This window comes from Pinus tabuliformis, chromosome 9 (assembly GCF_031772625.1).
Source record: "Pinus tabuliformis cultivar Carrire ecotype Pingquan chromosome 9, CPIR1, whole genome shotgun sequence".
Taxonomy (NCBI): Eukaryota; Viridiplantae; Streptophyta; class Pinopsida; order Pinales; family Pinaceae; genus Pinus; species Pinus tabuliformis.
Window position 1 is genome coordinate 689,573,167 of NC_142307.1, and position 26,910 is coordinate 689,600,076.

General features: G+C 40.3%; 2 protein-coding genes across 5 annotated transcripts in view; one reads left to right on the top strand and one right to left on the bottom strand.

The window, feature by feature from the left end:
• The window catches only part of LOC149150532 (ribonuclease J-like), a 318,852-nt gene that overhangs the window by 265,049 nt on the left and 26,893 nt on the right, over positions 1 to 26,910 (bottom strand). The window lies entirely within an intron of this gene.
• LOC149150533 (uncharacterized) lies at positions 8,554 to 19,376 on the top strand. The gene is made up of 4 exons (XM_089439151.1): positions 8,554 to 8,659; positions 16,656 to 16,797; positions 16,919 to 17,149; positions 19,370 to 19,376. The coding sequence occupies exons 1-4, from the start codon at positions 8,554 to 8,556 to the stop codon at positions 19,374 to 19,376; spliced, it is 486 nt and encodes a 161-aa protein (XP_089295277.1).

Here is a 26,910-nt window from a genome sequence, read left to right on the forward strand (position 1 = left end):
AGTTGGAGCTTTTGGCAACAAAAGCTTTGAGGAGAAATCATTGAACTCTAACTAGTTTTCTTGTAGGACCTCTCAAGCATCCAAGATTCATTCTAAGGAGGTCATGGACACTAAAAGGAGTTGCAAGGAAGGATAGGCTGTGGGCCTTTGTGGAGATTGTAATTTTCAGATTTTAGAAAGACTTATTTGGCCCTTGAGGGTGCTATTGTTTGGAGGGATATTTTAGCTATTTCTAACTCTCAATCTTATACAAATTCATTTCAATCTTTTGGGCAGCCCTCTAAGAGGCTTTTACTCCGTTGTAATAGCATAATAAAAGATCTCTTTTTCTTGTGGGAGCTTGGGTTTTACCCAACGCATCCTTTCTCCTTATTTAAGAGGATTTTGTGTGGGTGGATTAATTTTGCATCTCATCTTTTCTAACTTTCCTTTTTAGCTTATTTTGTAAGCTTTAAATTTACACAACCTCACCATCACATTTCGATTTCGAAGTTAGATCTTGCTACAAGTTCATTTGATGCTTTGCATTTCATTTTGCTTTGGAGTACAAACTGATATTTTGCTTTAGAGCACTTATTTCTTACATGCAAGTATTTTGGAGTTATGTGGGAAGTTTAATTTAGTTGCTTAACAATATTGCTTTTCTTTTGGGATACAATTGTCTCACTATAGGCTCATTTTTTATCTTGCTCACTTGTTTTTCAAGCATACTTTACATGCAAGCATTGTACTCTTGGCTCCATATCATTTAAACTTTGCTTAAGTTTATTGGCATATCTTGAAGCAATTCACAATTTCATTTGAGCTTATGCTTATGTGTCTTGTACAATTTTGAAGTTATATCATTGTGAGCATTTCAATTTACTTGAGGCAATTCCTCTTTTGCAAAGCAAACTTACTTGTATCATTCTAATTCACTTGCAAGTTAATCTCTTTTGTCCAATTGAAGTTACAAATGCAATTTACTTTGAACATCATCTCATTTCCATTATTTTGAAGCATTGCAAATATCTCTTGGGAAAATTTACTTGCATTACATTTAGGCATCTTAGCATAGTTTGCATTTTAATTCAATTAACCTCCAAGCATAAGCTTGGTTGATAGACATCATAAGGAAAAGACTTTCTTGGAAAATTCTTCCAATTGGTACGAAGTAAAGTAAAGAGTGTGACCCTGCAGTTATGAAGGTGGATTGTCCCCTTATAGGAACAAAGGCACATGCTGGCTAGTAAGACTAAGGGAAGGATATCGTTAACTTCACCATCGTGTCCTCAACCCCTATTTCTTACAGTCACCCCAATTTTTACCCTTTCGAAAGAGTTTAAGAGGAAGATCTCTCACCTAGAGTAGGCATTTAGCATAAAATTAACCAAGATAATTGCATCTAACCTTAGTTAAGTGCATTGTTGATTTGGGGTAGCATCGAATGTGCTCTAGCCACAAAATTTGGTGGAGAGGCTAAAGCACATGAGATCTCCAATACCTACAAAGGGTTTGGGCAGATTCTAAACAATTTGGGAGATATTAAAATAATTAATATTTTTAATGGAGTCCCTAAGTCTAAACTTAGGGAAATTAAAATATTAATGTGAATTAATATAAAATTGTGTTAGAATAGTCCAAAGGTCATGGATCAAGCCAAATCTAATCTTGGCCGTTGATTAGGGACTTAATCTCGGGCGTTGATCTGTCAACGAAAAAAGTATAAGAGGGGGCTTGAGGGTCACTTGGAGAACACACTAAGAGATCAAGATTTCGACTTTCTAGGGTTGGGTTTTCTGAGAAAGTTGAGAGAGTGATCTGGAGTTGCAGTTGAGGGGCAGTGAATACAGAAGCAGAGAGGCAGAGATAGTGTCGGGAGGATCAGCGCAGCAACCGAGAAAGCTGACGCAGAGGGCAGAAGCCGCAACTGCCGAGAACAGCCGAAACTGCCAGGACCTGTCGGAACAACCAGGAAAGCTGACGCAGAGGGCAGAAGCCGCAACTGCCGGGAACTGCCGGGAACTGCCGGAACAGCCAGGAAAGCTGACGCAGAGGGCAAAAGCCGAAACTACCGGAAACTGCCGGAACAGCCAGGAAAGCTGACACAGAGGGCAGAAGCCAGAACTGCCGAGAACTGCCGGAACAGCCAGGAAAGCTGACGCAGAGGGCAGGAGCCAGAACTGCCGGGAAAGCTGACACAATCCCTAGAGGCTAACGCTGGGATTTTCGTGGGGCATATTGGAGCTGAGGAGCTGCCGGAGTGTTTATTCAAGGTTTCAGTCGAAGCATCCGTCTCCGAAGGAGAGGTACTACTGCCGAGATTATTCTCTGTTGGGTGAGCTGGTTTTGGCACCCAGATTGTATTCAGAAACTGCATAATAATAAAACCCTCAGATAGCTGCACCGATTTCCTGCATTGGGTTTTTTTGGGGACATTGGTCTAAAAACAACAGTGTCACTTGTGTGCTTGTTTTGTTTCCTTCACTTGATGATCTATAATGTGTTGAGCATGTACTTGTATTTATTTCCAGTATTTACATGGTAAATAACTTGTTAATTAACATAACAAGTAGGTAGGAATAAATCAGAAAGTACATGAAGGGTTTCTAATGGGTTAGACATAGAAATTCCAACATGGTATCAGAGCATGGTTGCAGATCACAGGAGAACTGAGGACATCAGCCGAGCAGAGCAGCAGAAATCAGTTGTCCCAAGTGACAGAGTTGATCCTTGCAGAAGGCAACAGAGGAAGGAGTGACGCAGAGGGACTGCGTCATCATTCTGGGCCAGAGAAAGACAGCGCAGAGGCTAAGGGAGGCAGAATCAGGCTCACACAGAGCCACGCAGAGGCCAGGAGGGCTGACGCAGTTGGCTGGGGGAGCTGATTTGCCGGTGTCGGGATTGCGCAAAGCCAAGTGGCTCAATCCTTCAGTTGCTGGGGTATAGGAGGTTGTGGGTAAGTTGCAGAGTGAAGCTGGTGGGGTACTATAGTCAGAACAGTACCTAACAAGGCAAGACCAAGGGGAGGGAGTTGCTGCCGAGGCGGATTTCTAGCCAAGGAATCCAAATCAATGGTGCAGTTGCACAGACAATCAGAAAGGGGCAACTTGACGATTGGCAAAAGCATTTCCAGGAGGGAAATCGGGACTCAGAGGGAGTCCAGAAGAGAACTTCCAGACGGGAAGTAGAGAGACTCAGCAAGAGTCGAACCAAGAACTTCCAGGCGGGAAGTAGAGAGACTCGGAGGAGTCGACAGAGAAGAGTAGAGAGATGGCCATGAATGGGATGAGGGATCAGGATAGGCTGGACAGAGCATCCAACTTTGTGGTCTGGAAGGCCAAGATCCTGTCCATTCTAGATAAACATCGTATCAAGGCCTTCGCCTTGAGGGATGACAATTGTGCCATGAGTACTCATGTGCCACTTGAGAAGAAGTGGGGAGACATCGAGCTGTAGTCAGGCGGACTACAGGCGATGAGGGGCAGGATCCTTGAGGTACCCAACCTCTTGGATTATACCTTGCTACGGGAGCCCCGAAGAGGAGTAGCAAGACTGGCAAATGTAGGTAGAGACGGATGCGGATGGAGCGGCAGAGAGAGCTATAGTGCAGGATTCCAGGACAGCGCGAGGCTAGCAGGCTGCAGCAGTGCGAGAGGCACGGGAGTGTTGCACCAGTGCAGGATGGCACAGAGAGGTGTGCAACGGTGCAAGATGCAGGGAGTTGTTGCAGCAACACAGAGGTCAGAGAGGGAGCACTTGTCAGCGAGAGAGGGAGCTTCAGGATCAGGAGTGTCTCTAGCCTGACAGAGATGTCAGAGTTGGGAGATCAGTTACTTACTTCTCAGTAACTGAGTTGTAGTGCAGTAGTTAGTAGTGGCGGTGCTATGGGCAACATGATGGAGCATGATGAGAGGGGATGCAATGCAGACGCAGCAGTGGCAATGGCAGGGCCATGGGCAGCAGCACGGATGTAGAGGAAGTTGTCGTACAGATGCAGCAGTGACAATGGTAGAGCCATGGGTGGCAGTACGAGATGCAGTAGTACAGATGATGGGCAGCAGGCCTAGCATTAGGGACCGATGTCGGATGATCAAAGTAATACTCAATGAGTAGTATTGCTAGAGCACAGTCCTCACTAAGAGGGAGTGTTGATTTGGGGTAGCATTGGATGTGCTCTAGCCACGAAATTTGGTGGAGAGGCTAAGGCACATGAGATCTCCAATACCCATAAAGGGTTTGGGTAGATTCTAAACAGTTTGGGAGATATTAAAATAATAATATTTTTAATGGAGTCCCTAAGTCTAAACTTAGGGAAATTAAAATATTAATGTGAATTAATATAAAACTGTGTTAGAATGGTCCAAAAGTCATGGACCAAGCCAGATCTAATCTTAGTCGTTGATTAGGGACTTAATCTCGGTCGTTGATCTGTGAACGAGAAAAGTATAAGAGGAGGCTTGAGGGTCATTTAGAGAACACACTAAGAGATCAAGATTTCGACTTTCTAGGGCTAGGTTTACTAAGAAAGTTGAGAGAGTGATATGGAGTTGCAGCTAAGGGGCAGTGAATACAGAAGTAGAGAGGCAGAGATAGTGTCGGAAGGATCAGCGCAGCAGCTAGGAAAGTTGACGCAAAGGCTAGAAGCCGAAACTGTCGGGAACAACCGGAACTGCGAGGAAAGCTGACGCAGAGGGCAGAAGCCGCAACTGTCGGGAACAGCCGGAACTGTCGGGAACTGCCGAACAGCCAGGAAAGTTGACGTAGAGGGCAGATGTCAGAACTGTCAGGAACAGCCAAAACTGTCGGGAACTGCCGGAACAGCTGGGAAAGCTGACACAGAGGACAGAAGCCAGAACTGCTGGGAATAGCCGGAACTGCTGGGAACTGCCGGAACTGCCGAGAAAGCTGATGCAGTCCCTAGAGGCTGACGTTGGGGTTTTTCGTGGGGCAGATTGGAGCTAAGGAGCTATTGGAGTGTTTATCCAGGGTTTCAGCTAGAGCATCTGTCTCCGAAGGAGAGGTACTACTGCCGAGATTATTCTCTGTTGGGTGAGCCAGTTTTGGCACCCAGATTGTATTTCGAAACTGCATAATAATAAAACCCTCAGATAGTTGCACCAATTTTTAAGCATTGGGTTTTTCCAGGGACATTGGTCCAAAAACAACAGTGTCACTTGTGTGCTTGTTTTGTTTCCTTCAGTTGATGATCTATAATGTGTTGAGCGTGTACTTGTATTTATTTCCAGTATTTACATGGTAAATAACTTGTTAATTAACAGAACAAGTAGGTAGGAATAAATCAGAAAGTACATGAAGGGTTTCTAACGGGTTAGACTTAGAAATTCCAACATGCATTTCATGTTTATACACTTCACTTTTCAAGCTATTTTACTAGTTTCTATTTATATATATCAGAAAGTACATGAAGGGTTTCTAACGGGTTAGACTTAGAAATTCCAACATGCATTTCATGTTAATACACTTCACTTTTCAAGCTATTTTACTAGTTTCTATTTATATATACTTTTCATGATGAAAATGTTTTGAATCGATTGTTATGTAATATCTCATTTGGGCAAAGTACCATCTCTTTCATTTTGGAAGTGAAGTTTTAGCATATTTTCATTTTGCAAGTTATTTTATATTGCTTCTTTGCAGGCTTTAGAATTGTGAATGATCATACTTTGAAAACATTTATTTGAGCAATTTTAATCTTGCAAGTGATATTATCTTTTTCTAACATCTATCTATTTTGATTGACAGGATTATTTATGTTTCATTTCATTTTAGAGCAAGTGTTATTTATTTGAAGCAATATTGAAGGCACTGACCTTATATGTGTATCTTTGATTTATGTGTTTATGGTTATTGAAGTTTATTTTTATATTGCTCATCATATTTGCTCATAATATCAAGTAATCCAAATTAACTTTGACATCTCCTAGAAACCTCACATCACTTTTAACTTAGCTTACCATTTAGGGACCACCCCCCTTAGCTTGCCTAGGAGAGAGCTTAAACAGAGAGAGTTGGGAATAGGTGACAGCTCCATCTCTTGATTTTGCCACCAACCGCACCGTGTGGGGTTAAGGGTTTTTCTCACTAACTTAGGTGTGTGTGCAAGGCGGCAACAACAAACTCTAAATTAATTAATTTTCTGGCTTAGAATTTAATTTTATTTTTGCCACAAAAATTAATTAACACAAGAGGTGATTAATTGTTTTTTCCACCCTCAAATGCTTTAGCCATGGTGTCTGATTGCGAGGGACCATGCACTAAAATATTTTTACAATAGATAATTACAAATTCAACCCTCAAAGGGGGAATACGCGTTCATTATGGACCCTCATAATATCTACCCAATTCTGCGACACAATATGATCCAGTAGACCAAGTGATTTGTAATAAAATAATTTAGCCAAATAACTTAAATTATTCCCAAATCACTTTTACAATAGACTCGACTAAGAACACTAGGACTCACCTAAGACTTTGTCAATAAATTCCACCCAAGCTTTGGGGTTTAAGCTGAAGGGAAAAACTCTGTCGATAATTTGTATTTAGAAACACACATAATAATGTGAGATGAAAAACATCCTATGATGAAATTCTTCGCCAAAATCATAGGGTTGCCTAGGTTATTACATAATAAAACAGTCATACTAGCATCATTTACATTACAACTTGCAGAAATCGGGTTTAAAATGACATAAGAACTAGTTGGCTGATGATTTTGAATATTGAGAAATTTTGTACAACTCCTTCCTTGGACTTGTGACAAATTAGGTGCAACATCTGGCTCCATATGGAGACACATTGCTTCATCGAAGTGATGTGAGAATCCAGAATCCTATATCCAAGAAAATAGAATTCCATCAAATAGATATCCACTCATAATCAAAATCATCATGCATATATAGAATATCTGCTGGAATAGAAAAAATATACTCTAATAAATTGAAAATTAAAGACATATAACATAAGTGCATAAAAGAAAACTAACTAATGACATAAACGAAAAGGAGTAGGGTTAGATGCCCTATGGCATCAAATATCTTCAACATAGTGCATACTGAGCATCTGTCGACTTTCCAGCAAGTCTGTGGGTTGCTTTTCAGATGTGCCATGCTGAATTTTGAAGATCTTGGGACTTTGACTTATCTGTATATCGAGTTGCTTTCGGCCATTAGATGTATCAAACCTCTTCTTCTTCTCTGATTCTTATTTTTGTTTTCGGTAGGCTGTGATGTTGATGCTGATGTGATCGGTGTACAACTTTCTATCTGATTTGGACAACGCTCATACGGAAAATTTGGAACATGCAAGATTTATGTGACCTGCTCCTCTTTATTTTCATGAACCTGCTCTGTCAAAGTCAATGGATCAATCTTGCAAGCATCAACCTGATTCTCCTTAGTCTCCTTCCTGCCTGGATCATCTTCATTTAGCCATTTCTCAATGGAATCAATGACCTCTTCATAATAAGCTGAAGATTGCTTCAGCAAGCTGGGAGGCTTGTGCTTTGGATCCTTTGGTCTTGGCTGGAGTTCCTGAACCTGTGATTTTTCCATTATCTGCAGCTTATTTTGAAGAATGATTTGTTCGCTTCTTATGGCATTCATTTGATTAGAATTATCATCCTTCATAGCATTGATTTCCCTGAAATGATTCTCCTCCACAATATCCATCATATTCTGAAAGGTGATCGTTTGATTACACTACGTAACTTCCATAACCTATAACTTGTTCTGAAGAGATATTTGACTGGCTTTCATGTCCTTTATCACTTTATCGTGATTTACTTGAATAGAACTCAAGTCTTCCTTATGATTTGTTTCCATGGTGATCAAATAATTTTGCATGGTGGTCATCTAATTGGAGTGATTAACTTTCATGATTTCTATCTCCTAATCATGCTTTTCTTCTATGGCCAATAATTTGGTATACATGGATCTCATTTCCTTGGCGTGATCTGATATTAATCTCTCTTGATTAAGTTCCATGGTTTTCATCATTTGAGTTAATTCCTTGATAGGATGCTTATCATTTTCCCTTTCATCAACAATATTAATTTGATCCACTGTCCCAGCCTTTCCACTATCAAGGATCCTTCTTGCAACAACACAAGTGGATTCATCATGAAAAATATCACAAGGTCTGCAATATGGAAAGGATTGATATGGTGCATTATCTTGAAACCTTTCTATGACAATTAGGCACTTCACATGTCTGCTCTCATCTTTCTTGGCACAAGGTGAATTTGTTTGATCCTCATATCTATTTTTAAAAGCATTAACAATGGCTTGCAAAGAATCAAAAGAATTGTCAGTATAGTCACAAAACCAATTCTTAGCATCACCTTCCAAGGAAAGGACAATGAGTTGCATCTTGACATCTTCATGATTATAACGTGGAGAATCACAGAACATCAACATGCAACGAGTAAACTTCATGAGATGATTTTTAGTAGTAATTGCATTATTACCCATGAAAGAAGGTAAATTATTAATGGCAATTTCCCGAATATCATGAGGAATGTTAGTAAAACGACAAGGAGCGAACAAATCATCCATGACAACTTGCTCAAAGGAAAAAGGAGCTAATGGAAGTCAGAGAGGGATTCCTGTTCAAGAAAAAGAAGATATCTACAAGAAGCGAGCCTCTGGTAGAAATTCCTGTAAAAAATGAAAGAAGTGGAGTCGCCACTTGAACATGAATCTAACTCTAAAATCCAAAAGGAAAAAACCGAAAAGTTAGTCAAGGAGAAGCAGATGGATATCAGGGAGGGCTTCCTGTCTGAGAAAAATAAATGCTTACTAAAATGTAATTTGTTCAACTAAGCTTTGAGAGCGGGGTTGAGCAAGCTACCAGGATTTCTTCTAGTATAAGCTTTTGTGAATGGATGAATCAATGGAGTCGCCATCCAAATAGGAAACTATCCCAAATGTCCAGGTGCCAAAGGTGCGGATAGAAAATTGATGAGAAGATCGGTAAGAGAATGAAGGAGAGGATGATGAAGAGATAAAGAAAAGAAGAGTGCCAGAAAATGTGTTGCTTGACGGGCTAATGAAAAGATGGAGAATGATTAGAAGATTATGAAGATTGTTGTTAAAGTGTTGAGAACAAGATAAACTTGTCCTCAACAATAGCGCCAAAAAATGTTGTGGCGTTGCTGGCTCAAATGAAAATATGGAAAGATGATATGAGATAAAAGGATGTCGTGAAAACCAAGGATCAAAAGATTGCTACCGACAACGACACCAAAAAATGTTGTCGCTCAGATTGTACAGGCACAGTGCGACAATGACTCAAGTTTGGGGCTGTCACTCTGATCTTCAACCTCTCTGTTCTAGCTATCTCCCAACAGCAAGCTATGGGGGATAGTCCCTATGGAAAGTGAAGATAAGGACAAGTTGGCAACCAATAAGTTTGGGAGACACAATTGAATGGCCTAGCCACTTGGTTGATTTTAGCAAGTTACGAGATTAGATTAAATTATTAATGAGACCAGTGCCTTATGGGGTCAAATGTGAAAATTTGGTGACCCAAATCGGTACTGCAGCAATCTGAAGTTATTTCTCCTACTTGCTAATTCTCTTACAAGTTATTTACAGCATTACACAGTAAACATCGAAATAAATACAACTGCAGCCTTCACAACATAAATAATATGAGGAAACAAGAACTGAGCAAGAAGAAATAACACACACACAAGTGACACCGTTGTTTTTGAACAAATGTCCCCGGCAAAACCCAACGCGGGAAAACCAGTGTAGCAGTTGAGGGTTTGTATTATTATGTGGTAGTTTTTTAATATAATCTTTGGATGCCTTACTAGCTAACCGATACAGAGAATCTGACTGGCAAAGAAATTAGTGAGAAATACTTCACACTATCACTGGAGATCCAACATTGATCCAACCACTGAATGGCAAGCCCCACACTGCCTCTGTGTTGCCTCTGCATCAGCCTATGCAGTCCAGCGTCACAGCTACTAGGCTCTACGTCACCCTTCTTGCTGGTCGATTTTCCTCTGGAACTTCGACTCTCTGCCCTTCTAGTCTCACACCCCGACTTCTGGCTCTAGAACTCAACTCTCCAACAAATTTTGAATCTCCTCTCAGGCTCTGCACTGCCTCAGCGTGGCTCTATGTTGCCCAGCGTGGCTCTGCACTGCCTCTTCTGGATCTCTCTCTGCCTCCTCTGCAATGTATCCCCGAATCAGGAAACTCTCCAACCAGAAAACTATCTCTGCCCCTCACTGCAAGAAATCTCCTCGATGACCTCTCCAACAACTGTTGTGCTACTCTCTTGAGAAAATCGATCTCTGATCTCTCACTCGATGTGTCTTCCAAATGCCCATCAAGCCTCTTCTTATAATCCTCTCGTTGATCAATCAACGGCCCAGATTAGATTATAATCAATGGCTCAGATCATTTTGACTTGATCCTCGTCTTCTTCTAGAAGTTTCACCCCCAGTTTAATTAATACCCTTTAATTATTTTAATTTCCTAAGTTTAGACTTAGGCATCCATTAAAAATAATTAATTATTTTAATAAAATTGTCTCCGGGTGGAATTTCCCAAAATGATTTTTGGGTATTATTCTAGAATACATGTGTCCTAGCCTCCCTGCAAATTTTGAGGCTTAGAGCACATCCGATGCTACCAGAAATCAACACTTCCTCTTAGCGAGGAATATGCTAGTAATGCAACCTACTGAAGCTTCACCCTGACTCTGTAACATCTCCCTCTACGTTGCTGATGTCTGACATCATTGCCCACCAACTACTACGCAAATGTTGCAAATGTTGCACTGCAACTCTACTCCAACTGTTGTTGTTGCCTTCTGCAACAACTGCAATGAAAAAACATCCAAAATACTGAACCAATTGTGTTCAGTATGAAGCATCCGTCGTCCGAGTTTTGACTGTTGCTAGTCTTTGCGCTGTCACTGAAGTCTCTATGCTGCTGCTGACTCTGCTATGTGCCAACTGCACTACTGCCAACACTAGCTTTGCGCTTCTCAGTATCTGACTGCTATTAGCCACTGCATCTATGACTCTGGCACCTAACTGCACCACCTGACACTGGTCCATCCTGCGACTGCTAACTATGGTCTCCCGTAGCAAAGTCTTGATCCAAGAGGTGGACTCCTCAAGGATCTTTCCCATCTGTGGTTCTTTCGAACTATAGTACTAGATCACCCCACCTCTCCCCTGGAGGTATCTGGGCAATCATGGCAAACTCCTCCTCCTCGATCTTTGCGGTTGCAACCTGCGGATCATGTTTCTCGTCCTTGTCCTTCTTCTTGAGAGGACACTGTGTAGCGTAGTGACCAAATTCACCACACCGGAAACATTTGATCTTTGAGACGTCCTTCTTCTGCCTCCGCTGTCCCTTTGATGCAAGGGTTGCATTCTCCTCCTCCTCCTTGGGCTTCGTCCCACTGCTGCTGCTGCCATCAAGTTTGCACTTGACTAAGTCTCGCCTCATCTCTTCCTGTTGAAGAGCGGCCCACATCCCTTCCCAATCCGACAATTTCTCTCTGCCCAGGATACTCTGGACAAATACTTGCCATTCTTCTGAGACTGAATTCAGGGCCAACCTCACCATCTCTGTAGGCTAAGGCGATGACCCTACAGCTGCCAATTGATCTCGAACTTCCTGAAGCTTCGATAGGAACGGATCAATGCGTTCCCCCTTCTACATCCTCGCAGATCTCATTTTCTCCTCCAAGTACATCTTTCGTTGCTCAAAAGATCCTTGATACAATGTAACCAAGGCATCCCACATCTCTTTGGTCGACCCTTTGCTAGCAATGTGACATACAACGTGATCCCTCATTCCGTCGAGGATCAACTGCTTGGCCTTCACCATCTAAGCCTTGTACTACTTGAGCGGATCTACATCGGCAAGTTTAGCTACCACACTGTCGACAAAGGCTTTGAGATCATGCTCATCTAGAAGGCAGGAGATCCTAGCCTCCCAGACCATATAGTTGGATGCTTCGTCTAATCGATCTTTATGTCTCAGCCCATTGGCTGCCATCTCTGCCAACAAAAAGTCAAACTACTCCCTCTCTCCTCTGTACAGCTGCTAGGCTGGCCTACGCACTCCCTCTGGAGCATTGTTTTCAAAAACGGCCAGCTCAGAACTAACTCGACGGAGTTGGTCCGAGCCAGACCTCCCAGCAATGACCCGGCCTAGGAAACGATTCGGTCGGCCAAGTTAATACCAAGTCGACCGAGTTGTCTAACAACTCGGCCAGCTTGGTATTAACCCGGTCGGCTCGGCCGAGTTGCGTACAGCGGCCCAGTAACCCATAAAAACTGCGTTTTTTTTAAATGTTATGTGTGGGGGACTCCAAACTAGTTTATTTTTTGTTTATTTGGTCTTTGGGGTCCATTCCCCTCTCCTAAACCCTATTTAACTCACCCAACCCCTCTCATTTCCTCACAGCCATCTCATGCATTTGAGTGAGAGTTTGTGAGGAGTTGTTGAATTTTTTTGGAGCAGCAGTGAAGAGTCTTGGGCAAGCATTGTAGCTGGAGTGAGGAGCTTCTTGGGCAGCCATTTGGAGCAGCGTTGAGGAGTTGGTTTATTGGAGCAAGCTTGAGGAGGCAGTTTGTGCCTGGAGGTATTTTTTTTACTTGTAAAAATCTGTTTTTGCTTATTAAATTTTATGTGCAAATCTGGAAATCCTAAAAAATGTTTTTTGTGAAAAAAATGAACATTGAATCAATGTTTTTTTTTATTTTCATTTTCAGATTTTTTTCTTTCATTTCCAAGTCAAAAAATGGCACCTAGAGTGAAAGATGTTGCTTGGGCATATGTTGAGATGGTTGATAGTCAAATGCATTGCAAATTTTTCCATAGGAAAATTAAGAAAAGTCCTGGGGGCATTAATAGGCTGAAACAACACTTGGAGGGGATTAGAGGCCAAATTATTCCATGTACCTCACCAGAAATTGGGGAGATTAGGAAGGATTTGTTAGCCAGCTTTGAGAAGTTTAAAGAAGATAAGGCTAGGCAAAAAGAGTTAGACGCTAAAATTGGGAGGAAGAGGAATATACAGAAAATGTTGGCTACCAACCCCCATTTTGATTTTGAGGGTTCTTCCTCTATCCCTTGTACTGACGCATCCAACCCCTTCCGATATGTTCCTCCCTCTTTTGAGTCTATTCAAAAAAAGGGAAAGGGTAAAATGAAAAAGGGTGATATGAATATCAAAAGTTATTTCACTCCCTCCTCTCCATCAGATGCACATGGTCCTCAAGCTAGTAGAAGTCAAATGCAGCCCACTTTAGATGACCATTGGAAGAAAGAATTGAGGGAGACTACTTGTGATTACATAGCTAGATGGTGGTATGATGTTGAAATCCCCTTCAATGCTTCCCATTCACCATATCAAGAGCTTATGTTTGACAGTGTTGATAATATCGCCGAGATATCGGCGATATTCGTAAATATCGCGATATTTTCGGCCAGACGAAATATCGCCGACCAAATATCGCGATATTTTCCAGTTTTTAAAATCGCGCGAGATTTACGATATTTCAGCGATATATTTGAAAATATCGCGCGACGACCTTAAATATCGCGGGGACCCTGAAAACAATACGCACGCCGCGCGGGCTATATAAATCGATTTTTGGTCTTTTTGAAGTTATTTTGGTTTTTTCTGAGCGTTGGAAGGTTGCTGCCAAGGAGGGTTTGAAGCCAATATTTGCCAATACAGGTACGTATTTTTAAGAAATCTGACTTGCACCATGAAAGAGTAATTCAAATTAATACGCATGAGAAAAAAGTCCGATTTAAGACTGTGTGCCCAACACATTGGCAATGTCACTTCTGATGAATAGCATTGTTTTGACTCTTGAGTATGTGCTTCGTGTGGTACTGGTACCCAACGATCCTGCACTAACTGCTTCAAAAAATATTTGAATAAGGTCCTGTTTTTCCTTGTAGGTGATAAATGTTACTCTCCTTCCATTGTATATTCAAATGTAGCAATCTCTGTGTTTCCTTTTCAATATTTTGTTGATTAACTGCTTCAAGGAATTATAACGATGGCTAGGCACCGTTATGTCATTTAAGGAATGCCAATGCGTGCAACTTTGTGAATTGAAATTAAGATTGAAAACTTTACACTTTTACCTGTGTGGCAGTGTGCTATTGATACCACAGTTCTAAGATGTAGATGATTCTAATTTCTGAGAGCCCATTTGGTGATCAACTATTCTGGGTTCAGCTGATTCCGTAAATGTTTTGCAATCCTAATAGGGCCCATTACCATATTGGCATATAATATATATGGCAACACATGATAATTATTAATTATAATTACATGGGTCAGAATTCTGTGGGTGTTGTTTTCTTTTTGTTTTTGCACTGGATCATGTATGAGAACATGTTTTCTTAAAGATAACCCGATGTATGTTTTTAAAATTTCTGAATGTTGCATTGTGTGGTTTTGGAATTGGACTCTTGTGATTTATAATTATGCACAGCGTGAATAAGTTATAAGTTATAACAGTTATATATTTTTCCCATGCTTGGCATAATTCTGAAAGAAATTGTTCTCATTCCATGCCAATTTGCTATGTGTTTCATGTGCCATTTGGATACCTCACGTTGCAACATGTTCATACTCTTTTGTTCAAGAGTATTCAACAGTCAACTTGTATTACACTTCTATTCAACAGTCAAGTTAAAACTGTTTTGTAAAATGATGTGGTTATTTGTAATTTGAAAATTTCGTATTACTTATTAAGTTACTAATTCCAAATTTTTTTTGGTGCTCTAGGTTTCCTTTTGAGTTGGCCCACTACAAAATACAAATATGCCAAAAGCCTTGGACCCATTTTGGGAGTATGGGAGCCCTGATGGTGGGACAAATCGTGCATATCTTACATGCAAATTGTGTGGGGACAAGATGACAGGTGGGATTACACGACTGAAATACCATCTTGCTAGACTCAGTGGACATGATGTTGGGCTTTGTACAGTTTCTAGTCCGGAGCTTATACAAAAAGCTCTTGAGGCAATTGAAGAAAAGGACAGAAAGAAGGAAGAGGCGGAAAGAAACAAAGTTGAACGTGCAGGTAGATCTTTCGGGATATCTTCTCCTGATTTTGGTGTTGAGGGTAGTGGGCCTAGTGGCCCTAGTGGGAGGGGCTCCACAACTGGCACACCATCACATGCTACTGCTAGTGTGAGTGCGAGGTCATCATTTTTTGTTCCACAAACAGGCGCTGGAGCACAACCTGGCATAAAATCGCTTGTTAAAAAAAAGGAGAAGCAAGAAGCAGATAGAGTCATGGGGAGGTGTATTTTTTGGAGCGACTTACCTCTCAGCATCACGAAAACCAATCCATTTTGGCAGCCAATGTGTGATGCTATTACTGTTGTGGGCCCAGGGTACAAAAGTGCCACATATGAGGAGTTGCGGGGGCCAATTCTTCAAGCAGAAAAACAGGACATCAACTCTAGATTGGCGGAGTTGAAAAAGACATGGGAAGTCACTGGATGCACAGTGATGTCTGATGGTTGGACAGATAGGAAGGGTAGGACCCTTCTAAATTTCTTGGTACATTGTCCTAAAGGTACCATGTTTATTAAATCGTTGGATGCATCAGAACATATCAAAGATGTAGCAACGATATGTGAGTTGTTAGATGGGTTCATTCGGGAGATTGGTGTGCAGAATGTGGTGCAAGTCATAACAGACAATGCAGCTAATTATGTGTCTGCCGGCAAAATGCTTATGGAGAGGCATCCCACATTATTCTGGACTCCATGTGCAGCGCATTGTCTTGATTTGTTGCTTGAGGATATGAGGAAACTCTCCTTCATCAAGGAGGCAGTTGATATGGCTAGGAGCATCCCCAAGTTTATTTATAACCATGCTTTTGTTCTTAGCCTTATGAGGAGGTTCACTAGAAACAAGGAGTTGCGGCGTCCTGCCATCACACGTTTTGCCACAACCTTTATTACTCTTCAGTCTTTGCTTCGATGTCAGTTCGAGTTGAATCAAATGTTTGTGTCTGATGATTGGTGTAATTGTAGATACAACAAGAGACCTAATGGGATAGCCATTGCAAAAATGGTGTACTCTGAGACATTTTGGCGTGGAGTAGAAGAAGCATGTGCAGTTAGCGAACCTATAGTAAAGGTTCTTAGATTGGTGGATGGAGAGAAGCCTGCAATGCCTTATTTGTATGAGGGCATGGATAGGGCCAAGGAGGCCATTCGTTCCTATTATGCAAACAAGGGTTCTGCTGGCCTTGATAGGCAGATGATGTTATGGGATGTGATCGATAGTCGGTGGACAGGGATGCTTCATCGACCCATTCATGCAGCAGCACTCTTCCTCAACCCCGCATTTTCATACAAATGCAACTTTGATTTTGATGGCGAGGTGATGGAAGGGCTCCATTCCTGTATCCAGAGGATGGTACCTGATCCTGAGCTTCGTAGCAAAATCAATCGCGAGTTACAGTGTTATCAGGATTGTGTTGGCCTATTTGGCTTTGATGATGCCATTAGGGAAAGGGCCCTCTTCATGCCACGTAAGTGACAAGTCATCACTCATTAGAAATTAGAAATTTGAATTTAATTATGTTTTAACTTTTAAGTTTTTGAATTTTTTATTTCATTATTTTGTTGTAGATATTTGGTGGCGAAGTTATGGTGCAAGGGCACCAAATTTGCAAAAATTGGCTATACGAATCTTGAGTCAAACATGTAGCTCTTCAGGGTGTGAGCGCAATTGGAGTGTATTTGAGAAAATACACGCCAAAAAGCGCAACAGGTATAACTTTGAACTCAAGCCTTCAGTTGAGCAATTACACTTATTGTAATTTTTAATTTATGACCTTCAAGTGTCAAGAGTCAAGAGTCAAGACTCATTACTTTTTTTGACACTCTTACAGGTTGGAGTTCGCACGCCTCAACGATTTGGTGTATGTGCATTACAACATCCGACTTCGAGTGAGGCAAATAGAATCACCAATGGATCCAGATGCCATTTCCTTAGACAATATTGATGTATTGTCTCCGTGGAGGGTGGAGTCTGAGGAGCCCATATTGGAGGAGTCACCTTCATGGTTAGAGCCAGTGGCAGATGATCCATTAGAGAAGGGGCAGCAAGAGGAGGACTCGGAGTCAGAGGAGCAGCAGCACTTAGAGGAGGAGCAGGAGGAGGAGGACACTGCGGGATCATCAGCATCAACACCATCTGCTATAGATATAGGAGAGCATAGCTCCATGCCTAGCGCTCATTATTTGACATTAGGTGCAGAGGCAGGGTCAGGGCCTTCTACTACTAGGGGCAGGCCTGGCAAACAGCCCATCATGTTTTCCCGTAAAAGGGGGAGAGGGCAGTAGATAGATAGTTGCTAGTTTTATTTGTTATGCTACATGTAACTCATGATGATGAGATACTTTTATATATGTGATGTTATTTTGTATTGGTTCTCCACATTTGAGTCCTTGAATGGACAATTATCACGGATCAGCAGGATTTGGTATCGCCTTTGATATATCATTTCTATTTGACATCATATATATCAGTGTTTTCTTCATATTTATGTGCCAATGTGTTTATTGCATGTTGTTATTGCTTTATATGTTTAAAAATCTGAAAAAAATGAATATATTATGCATTTTTTATGCTTGCCGATATTTGCCGATAAGATATTTTCTGGACCCTCGCAGATATTTTCCCGATACCGATATTATCAACACTGATGTTTGATGCCATACATGTTGCTGGAAAAGGCTTCAAAGGCCCTACTATGCATGAGCTAAAAGGGTATCGTTTGCAGAAAGAAATTTTATCCATTAATGACTATTTGATAGATTTCAAGGACTCATGGGCAAGAACAGGATGTACCATCATGTCAAATGGATGGACTGATCAAAGAAACCGTACCATCATAAACTTTCTTATCTTCTGTCCACAGGGAACCATGTTTCTAAAATCAGTTGATGCATCTGATAAGGTAAAAGATGGGCAATTGTTGTTTCAGCTATTGGATGAGGTTGTTGAGGAGGTGAGGGTGGTTAATGTTGTTCAAGTCATCACAGATAATGCCTCTAACTATGTTCTTGTTGGTAAACTGTTAGAGAAAAAACAAAGGACCATCTTTTGGACCCCATGTGTTGCTTATTGCAAAGACCTCATGCTTGAGGATATTGGCAAATTAGATTGGGTCAAAAACACTGTAGATCATGCCAAAAGCATAACAAAATTTATCTACAATCATTCATGGATTTTGAACCTGATGAGGAAACACACAGGGGGCAGGGATATTATTAGGCCTGCCATCACTAGATTTGCTACTCATTTTTGACATTGCAATCTATGCTTTCACAACATAGAAACTTGCAAAAGATTTTTTCCAGCGAAGAATGGAGTCAAAGCCAGTGGTCTCACAAACTAGAAGGCAAAGAATTGAAAAAGAAAGTTAATGAAGAAATATTTTGGAGAAAGGCAGCAAAGATTGTGAAGCTTGCTAAGCCACTAGTTAAGGTGTTGCGGTTGGTGGATGGGGAAAGATTGGCTATGGGCTTCATTTATGAGGCTATGAATCAAGCAAAGGAGCAAATAAAAAGGGCATACAAGGATAAAGTGGCTAAGTATGGGCCCATTTGGGCAATCATTGGTGAAAGATGGAACAATCAACTCCATCGCCCTATACATGTAGCTGGGTATTTTTTGAACCCACGGTATCATTATAAAGCTAAGGCGACAGGAGCTTTGAGGGGGGAGGTTAGAGATGGATTGATTGACTACATTGATCGCATGATCCCATTGGAGTGTGATCAGCTGGAGATACACCGACAGGTCACAACCTTCAGCAATGCCTCAGGTACCTTTGGGAAGAACCTAGCAAAGATTGCAAGGGAAGCAGATGAGCCAGGTAAACAAAAATTTCAATTTTCAAATTCTTAATACTTATTTTGTTAAATCATTTATAATTTGAAAGTTGGATATAATTTGTAATTTTGTTGAGCTAACTCATTACACTCCTATTTTTTTTGCAGCACAATGGTGGGAGGCTTTTGGTAGCCATTGTCCAGAATTGCAGAAGTTTGCAATTCGTATTTTGAGTCAAACTTGCAGTGCTACTGGGTGTGAGCGCAATTGGTTTGTCTTTGAGAGGATTCACACAAAGAAGAGAAACCATTTGGATCAAAAACGGTTAAATGATCTAGTATATGTCCAATATAACCTCCGGCTCAAGCGCAACCAATTGTTGAACAAAAGACCTAATTCAGATCCCATTGTGTTGGAAGACATTGATCCAACATCAGATTGGGTAGTGGAGAGTCATCCAACAGAGTTTGCTTCTGATGAGGATATTGATTATGACTTACAGACGATAGCATCACTCGAACATAATGTTCAGTTGAATGCAGATCCTGATCCACTTGTACCAGCCTCAGCCTCAGAGCTAGCAAGTCCTCCAGTTGCAGGCGCTTCCTCTGCTCAGCCATGACAGAAGCGCATATCTCGTCTATCTCAGCTTGCAGCTGCTGCACAGCCTGCTAGTGCTACCACTTCTACAGTTGCAGTTGGAGATAATGATGAGGAGGAGCCATGGGGCCCCCTATCTGACATTGATGATGATCCAGGGATTGATCCACATGATCTCGGCTCCTCTGGCAGTAGCCAGTAGTACTAGTCACAGTTTATTTTTGTTGTAATGGCCATTTCTAGCCTCCTTGGTTATGTGTTTTTGTTTTGATCTCTATATCATGATTCATGATCATGTATGTATTGGACAGTGCACTGGGTGCCATTTCGATATAATGGATATATTCATGAGCCTACTTTGATCATATGTTGTCTTCTATCTATATTCTAATGTTGCGTGTTTGGAAACATGAACGAAAATCTTTAAAATTATGTTTTTTTATAAATAAAAAAATATTTAATGTATTTTTTACAACGACCGAGTTATTGAAATCGAGCCGACCGAGTCGGAGTCCGAGCTGGAGTTTTAAAACATTGCTCTGGAGTTAGTAGATCTTCTCCTTGCTACTATTGCTCAACAACTAAGAAATAGAATTCCTTGGCTCGAAATTCACTAAGGAAGAAATTCCCTCAAAAGGTGTCTTCTTCCTTCTTCTGATGTTTTTCTGCCCCAACAACTGCTGCAGAAAACTGCGTCTCACCTGAAGATTGCTCGGCGCTAGACCTACAGTTGTGTTACTCCCTCTGCCACTAACAAATCACGAACTGGAAATCTTACCTCTCTGTCAACTCACTCAGAGAGAGATTTTCCTCGAGAATCTTGCCCTCCTGGCTTGGACTGCGCAATCCCTCTGGGGATTCGATCTGTTGCCTACGCAACACTTCGATCTCCCTCCTCTTCAACGTTGGGCTCTTCCGATCTGCTCTCTTGCTTCACCTGCGCTCTGATACCATGTGAAAATCTGGTGACCCAAATCCCTACTGCAGCAATCTGATGTTATTTCTCCTACTTGCTAATTCTCTTACAAGTTATTTACAGTATTACACAGTAAACATCGAAATAAATACAACTGCAACCTTCACAACATAAATAATATGTGGAAACAAGAACTGAGCAAGAAGAAATAACACACACACAAGTGTCACCGTTGTTTTTGGACAAATGTCCTCGGGAAAACCCAACGCGGTAAAACTGGTGCAGCAACTGAGGGTTTGTATTATTATGCAGTAACATAGGAAAATTGGTGCAACAGTTGAGGGTTTGTATTATTATGCATTATTTTATGAATACAATCTTTGGATGCCTTACTGGCTATCTGATACAGAGAACTTCACTGGGCAGAGAAATGAGTGAGAAATACTTCACACTATCACTGGAGATCCGACACTGATCCAGCCACGAAATGGCAAGCCCCACACTGCCTCTGCGTCAGCCTACGCAGTCCAGCATCACAGCTACTAGGCTCTACGTCACCCTTCTTGCTGGTTGATTTGCCTCTGGAACTTCGACTCTCTGCCCTTCCGGTCTCACACCCCGACTTTTGGCTCTAGAACTCGACTCTCCAGCAAATTTTGAATCTCCTCTCAGGCTTTGCGTTGCCTCAACGTGGCTCTATGCTACCCAACGTGGCTCTGCGCTGCCTCTTTTGGATCTCTCTTTGCCTCCTCTGCAATGTATACTCGGATCAGGAAACTCTCCAACCGGAAAACTATCTCTACCCCTCACTGCAAGAAATCTCCTCGATGACCTCTCTCGCAACTGTTGCACTTCTCCCTTGAGAAAATTGATCTCTGATCTCTCACTCGATGTGTCTTCCAAATGCCCATCAAGCCTCTTCTTATAATCCTCTCATTGATCAGTCAATGGCCCAGATTATATTTTAATCAACGACTCAGATCATTTGGACTTCATCCTCGTCTTCTTCTAGAAGTTTCACCCCCAGTTTAATTAATACCCTTTAATTATTTTAATTTCCTAAGTTTAGACTTAGGCATCCATTAAAAATAATTAGTTATTTTAATAAAACTGTCTCCGGGTGGAATTTCCCAAAACGATTTTTGGGTATTCTGGAATACATGTGTCCTAGCCTCCCTGCAACTTTTACAGCTTAGAGCACATCCAATGCTACCATAAATCAACATCAACAACTTGCTTTGAATCAATTAGAGACCAAGTAACCATATGAACAATCGTTGCTTAAAGAATGATTCACTATCATAGATGAAATGCAAATCCTATGACTTAGGTGAAATGCAAGATCTTGGTTTATTTTAAATTAAATGCCTAGGTAAATATATCCCTTGATCTTTAACTATATTGCGCTGAGTCTCTAGAGTAAGTGGCAGAGAGAAGTCAAGGTTAAACAAGCAATGGCTTGGTTAACGATCTCTCTCCTTGAAATCTAACATACCCGGTGCAGCAATACTAGAGAGCCTAGACTTCTCAAGCAAAGTGGAAGGTTGTTCCTATCTCTCCATCAACCAAGCTTATGCTTGGAGGTAGATTAGTAATGCAAGGCTAGCTACAGAATGAGAATGCAAGATTATTAAGTGGTTCTTGAGTTAAGATTGTTTAATGACTTTAATTACTTAGTTATGATTAGCATTGTGACAAGAATACTTAACAATGAATTAAGAGACAATCTTATACCCAAGATAATGTGCCAGACAAGTGCTCAAAAAAAAGAAGAAATCAACAAGATATAAGATATTTCCACGATACAATTGGTTAATAATCACAAAATATATGCTCTTAAAAGGAAAAATCACCAATGTCCACAATAACCACAAAATGACATGAATGGCAAGAAAGAGAACTAGAGCACTTATCCACTTAAAGCAATTAGCCAACAAGATGCTAATGATGATTAGATAATCGATGTTCTTATGCAATTAGAAGCATTTTAAGATATACCAACAAGATAATGCCAATATTGCAATTACATTCCTCAATACCAATTGTTCAAGATATATTAGATCTTTGATGTCAATGGCGTTTAAACACTTAAGAGATTTGATGCTCTTTTGAACACAATTAGAACAAGTTACTTTAATGCCAAATAGAGTGATAGAAACAATTAGATTTCCCAAAAGACAAGTGATGTAACCAAGATACTCAACAATTTAACAAGATAGATTTAATGTCAAGTGCTATAGAGAGTGAGTTTATTAGTGCACAATTAGGATCATGAAACTCACAAGACAAGAGAACGTTAGTATTCTTATCCAATGTTACAATGCCAATAATCTTTTTTCATAATAGCATATTAGACAACGTAAACAAATATTTTCAACAATGAATAACTAGGGCACAAAACAATGGAAATCTTATGTTACTTATGTTCCAATGTTATCCAAATGAGTAATAAGTGAGCTTTATGACAGAAGTGAATTAGATTACTTTAGAGCAATTTTAGATGCAAAATGAGATGCCAAATGTAAATGAAACAATCCACTACCAAAACCACTTTGCCAAGACCAAATTCATGAATGAGCTAGACCTTCTTATGATGCTAATATCACTGTTATAGATCAGACCTCAGTGAACTTATCACAGTCACCTATTTTTCATAAAATAAGCCAAATTAGAGTGCCCAATCAGTGCATTAGACAATGTGTGAGTTAATTTTATGTCAATTCAATGAGAAAAATGTCACTATTATGAAATGATTATCTTGGTGTACCAAACAATGAGGAGAAATGGGGTTTAGAGATCAAACCCTTAGGCCTTGATGCCTTGAAGAAACTTGCCCAACTTCTCCCAATGGTTAGGCTACCTACATCCACCAATGTTAGCTTAAAATTTGACTCGAAAACCACCGTAAACATCAATAGATTAGCTTAGAAATTGAATGATCACCCACAGAGACAGAGAGGGCAAATGAGGCAAGGTTAGGGCTAGAAAAGAGGGGACACAAGACCAAATAGGCTTGTGTTAGGGCTGCCAAGGTCTTACAGGCTTGCGGCTAGGGTCAAGAGGCCAACGGAGGCCCACGGCAAGCCTTGGAGGGGTTGCCGCTTGGCTAAAGGAAGGGACGAGGGGTTGGAGTAAGCCCTCAGGCCTATGGCCTAGAGTTCTAAGGCCTTAAAGCCCTGTCGCAAGCCCTAAAGGGGTTGCGGCTAGGAGAGATGGAGGTAGCCGAGGGAGAGGGAGGCTAAACGGAGGAGGAGAAAGGGGAACTGATGGGAGAAGGGGGAGAAATAAGGGTGTCGCAAGGGGAAAGAGGGGGGGGACGACTAAGGAGAAAGGCCCTAAGGCCTGCAGCCATGCCTAAGAGGCTTGGAAATGCCCACAACAAGGGAAAAAGGCTCACGGCAAGGCCTTAGAGGCATTTTCAAGCCTACGGCCAGCCAAGGAAGGGTAAACAAGGGCAGCAGCTAAGCTAGAGGGAGGACACTGATCTTGGAGGCCCTAAAAAAATTTGAAACCCTTGCCAAAATTTTGATTTGCTTCAGATCATCAATATTGCTCAGTTTCACAGCAAAATTTCTTCATGCTGGCCCTGCAAAAATTTCTAGAGACTAGATCTTACCCTCAAGGGCCTAGATCTAGCTCAAACCCTAACAAATCTTCTTGAAACTCACATGCACAAATGAAAAACGAAAATACCCAAAACCCCAATATATACAAAAGTTTGAAATAAAACCCAAACCCTAGTTAGCTGCAAAACAAGGGTTAGAAAATTTTATTTACAAAAATTATTCTACAAAAAATAATTTACAAATATATTTACAAATGTACAATGCTTGAAAATAAAAAGTATATTTTAAGAAACAATTTTTTTAATGATGAATAGTGACAATAGATCAAATGTGTTTTGAAAGTTATGGTATTGCCCACAGCCTTAGTGAAGTAAGAAAACCAAACAAAATTCTCTAAGGCCAAACAAGGTCGGCTCTCCTCCAAAGTCTATGAACTTGGAGCCCAAAGGTTGGGGAACTTGCAAACTCTCTATATTTTCTTCAAGAAAACTTGTTAAACATATGGCGAATTAGATCACCTAAGATAGACCCAAAATCTACAAATAGAATGTTCTTATCACCATCTAATTAATAAACAAGCTTATAAAATTTTAAGCACAATATAGGAAAGCACATACCACAAATCATCGAACAAAGAACACCATGAACTAAACCCCAAAGTATTTTATTATGAAATTTCAAGTTACATCGACCAAAGTCAGAGTTTTCATCCTGACTTTAGAAGCAAATGGCTTCTAATTTATAAATGAATCCTCCAAGTGGAAAATAACGGCTAGTTGGCTTCATCCTTGTCAAAATAATCTCGACAGTCGATAAATATTTGACCATATTTTAATCTCTGATGTTGAAAATATTTATTTTTGACTAAATTTTAAATTTCTCATAAAACCCACTTTTCCAAAAATTGATTTTTTGGATTAATTTCCTCAAAAATTTTGACTTTGACTTAACTACCAAGGTCCAAGGGCTTATTTTTTCTCTAAAATTATTTTTTCGACTCTAAATTAATAAATTTTCTAGCTTAGAATTTAATTTTATTTTTGCTAGAAAAATTAATTAATTGACACAAAAGAGGATTAATTATTTTTTCTATCCTCAAATACCTTAGCCATGGTGTCTGATTGCGAGAGACCATGCACTAAAATATTTTTACATCAGATAATTACAAATTCAACCCTCAAAGGGGGAATACCCGTTTATTGTGGACCCTCATAATATCTACCCAATTTTGCGATACAATATGATCCAGTAGACCAAGTGATCTATAATAAAATAATTCAGCCAAATAGCTTAAATTATTCCAAAACACTTTTACAATAGACTCGACTAAGAACACTAGGACTCACCTAAGACTTTGTCAACAAATTCCACCCTAGCTTTGGGGTTTATGTTGGGAGGGAAAAACTCTGCCGATTATTCATGTTTAGAAACACTCAATGTGGTGAGACGAAAAACCTCTTAGGATGAAATTCGTCGCCAAAATCATAGGCTTACCTAGGTTGTTACATAATAAAACGATCGTACTAGCATCATTTACATTACAACTTGCAGAAATTGGGTTTACAATGACATAAGAACTGGTTGGCTAATGATTCTGAATGTTGAAAACTCTTGTACAACTGTTTCCTTAGACTTGTGACAAAATAGGTGCAACAGGCCCACTAACCCAACCTTCACTAAAGAGCCAATTTGACCTACTAAGTTGGCCTCCAACTCATCTTTAGACTTGACTTTCAATGCCACATAACTCAAGTTCTCTTTTGACTTGGAAAAATATTTAATGTGTCCACCACTTATTAATTTTTTGTATTTTCTTGTCCTTTTTGCCACTCACATTGGAGAAAGTGGATTTTCAAGGGGATATAGTCATTTTTTAACCCCAAAGTTAGTCATAGGATAATGTTGGCGTTCTGAGCATGAATTTCAAGCTCTCACATTCCGCCAACATATCCTAAACCACTTATTGACAACCTTACATAGGAAATTAATTAAAAAACTCTTCCTGCAAGAAATTTTAATTAATTAAATATTATCTAAGGTGACTCCTTCACCTATCATTGTGCTGCATGTTCCAATATTATCCAAATTCCGTGAGATTCTACATATGACCTAGCATGGTAATATACATTGACCTTAGACATTAGGACACACCCAAGGCTCAGTTATTAAGCTGCACTCCAGCTTTATAGGTATTGAGAGAAAAAACTCGACTAGTTATTTATCACTGAAGAGCGAAAAAATTAGTCAAGTGAAAAAAACACTTTAGCGTGGACTCACTTATTAACCAGGTCCCAAGATGCCTACGCATGTTACATAAGTTCATCATGCTAGTGACATTTATTACAATTCCCCCATAGAGGAATTTGAGAGTAATAGAGAAAGGGGGACAAATGCCCTGCTATACTTCTGATCTTCTACAAAAAAATTCTTGGTGTCCATGTCCATTGGGCAATGGGTCCCTATTGACCGCCATGTGTATATGAGCAAGTAACACCAGCGATGTTTAATTCACTGAGCACTCCTTGGCAATGTATAATGAAGAGGCAAATGTGTTGCTCCCTGTTTTGGTGATCAGACTAGAGGAATAGTAATCATGCAACAGCAGAAATGCTCTTTCATTTTCAACTGAAGCTCCAAATTTCGAAATTGGATGGATTTTATATGACCAACAAACCGAACTACATCAAATAATTTGCTAGACAAACTAAATTTCCATACTAGTTGGCTAGTTTCAACTGAATTTGGTAGTTAAGGTTACAGTTTCCAAAGGAAGAAAGTGACTAGCTACAATTAATCACCATCTTCATTGCTACCCTCTCTATGGTTTCTTCCACTAAATTCATAGCCTTGGCTGTGACAAATAAAACCTCACAACTTTTTGCAAAGATGCAAATCGTTGATTAAGGGAAAAGAGTGATCAAGTTTTGCATGGCCTTTTGAAGGTAAACTGGAAAAACACTG

What these genes read in the sequence shown, in the direction of transcription:
- LOC149150533 (XM_089439151.1), top strand. Translation starts at nt 8,554, where the DNA reads ATGACAACTTGCTCAAAGGAAAAAGGAGCTAATGGAAGTCAGAGAGGG. An exon ending in AGCCTCTGGTAGAAATTCCT is followed by an intron (nt 8,660 to 16,655) that starts GTAAAAAATGAA and finishes ATTTTGTTGTAG; the next exon opens with ATATTTGGTGGCGAAGTTAT. An exon ending in CACGCCAAAAAGCGCAACAG is followed by an intron (nt 16,798 to 16,918) that starts GTATAACTTTGA and finishes ACACTCTTACAG; the next exon opens with GTTGGAGTTCGCACGCCTCA.